The sequence below is a fragment of the Charadrius vociferus genome, unplaced genomic scaffold (genome assembly GCF_000708025.1).
Source record: "Charadrius vociferus isolate BGI_N301 unplaced genomic scaffold, ASM70802v2 scaffold776, whole genome shotgun sequence".
Lineage (NCBI taxonomy): Eukaryota > Metazoa > Chordata > Aves > Charadriiformes > Charadriidae > Charadrius > Charadrius vociferus.
The window spans coordinates 143,360-144,496 of record NW_009648775.1 but is presented as its reverse complement, the minus strand read 5'-3'; the positions used below and the strand labels follow the sequence as shown (position 1 = coordinate 144,496).

Here is a 1,137-nt window from a genome sequence, read left to right as displayed (position 1 = left end):
CCCCCAAATCCTATCATCCCTTGCGGGCTGCGATAATAAATAAAAGTCTTTATTTCTCCCTCTCCCAAAGTTAAAGGGCCTTGTTCCCTCCCCGGGCGGCTGGAAGTGAGTAGGGGGCAGCGCGGGTTTGTCGGGCAGCTCTGCCTAAGCGCTCCCATTGCATATATGTGCGTGTGTATATATATATATATATATATTTTATTAAACGTCAGCGTTGACTTATGCGTCTCTTATCTCTGCTCTCTCCCCGATGTGTGCCTGCAGTGGGGGATTCGGCGAAGGAAGCTCGTAACATGGCGGATAGCGAAGAAGGCTTTGGGCTCCCGACCACGCCGGCTGATTCGGAGGCCAAAGAGCTCCAGGCTGAAGCCAAGCAGGACACTCAACTGGGGGCCACCAGCAAGTCCCCCACCTCGCCCCAAGCAGCCTTCACCCAGCAGGTAAGGACTCACGCTCCTCTTTCTCTCTTCTTTATTTTCTATTTTTATTTTTATTCCCCCCTCCCCTCCTTTTCTATGCGTTTTTCCCCCCAAATATCCGCTCAGCTGTGTGGCCGCTGCTGCTCTGGGCGGTGATGAGTCATTTTAGGCCCCACGGGAGTGAAAAGTCTCACCTGATGATGGGCCTCATCCTGCTTTCGTGTTATTTGGGGTCGTGTTCAAGCGCTAAACCTGCCGGCGTGCCCACGCGGGAATATTGGGGTACGTGGAAGGGCAGGCAGGGAAAAGCACCCCAAAATACAGGGGAGAGGCACCCGCTCCTGCAGCGGTGGGTGCATCCCCACAGGCGTCCACGCGTGAGTGTACACACGCGAACACACACAGACAGCTGCGTGGATGTGTTTGCTATGGACTTACGAATGCCCGTGTGTATTTATATAGGTGTATAAATATATATATATATATGCGCACCCCTTGTACGCCCGGGCGCATGTATGCACATGCAATACAGCCGCACTCGTGCGCACACAGCTCTCCCCGCACCCACGCAACGGGGCCCTGAGAGTCGACAGGGGGTGTCACGCGTGGGCACCCCCGCAGCGACCCCGTGGCTAGGCACACCCTTGGGTGCCCCTCATCAGCCCTCGTCGTCCCCCCCCCGCGCCTTCCCCCCCGGGAGCTGCGGGGTACCGGGCCA

The 1,137-nt window shown here is 56.6% G+C and overlaps 1 protein-coding gene across 1 annotated transcript in view; it reads left to right on the top strand.

The window, feature by feature from the left end:
- The first annotated feature begins 293 nt into the window (after positions 1-293).
- TBX5 (T-box 5) overlaps positions 294-1,137 on the top strand; it is a 52,662-nt gene continuing 51,818 nt past the window's right edge. Inside the window, exon 1 of the mRNA XM_009886735.1 lies at positions 294-571. Coding sequence (XP_009885037.1) covers positions 294-571 — 278 coding nt within the window. The remainder of the gene's footprint in view (positions 572-1,137) is intronic.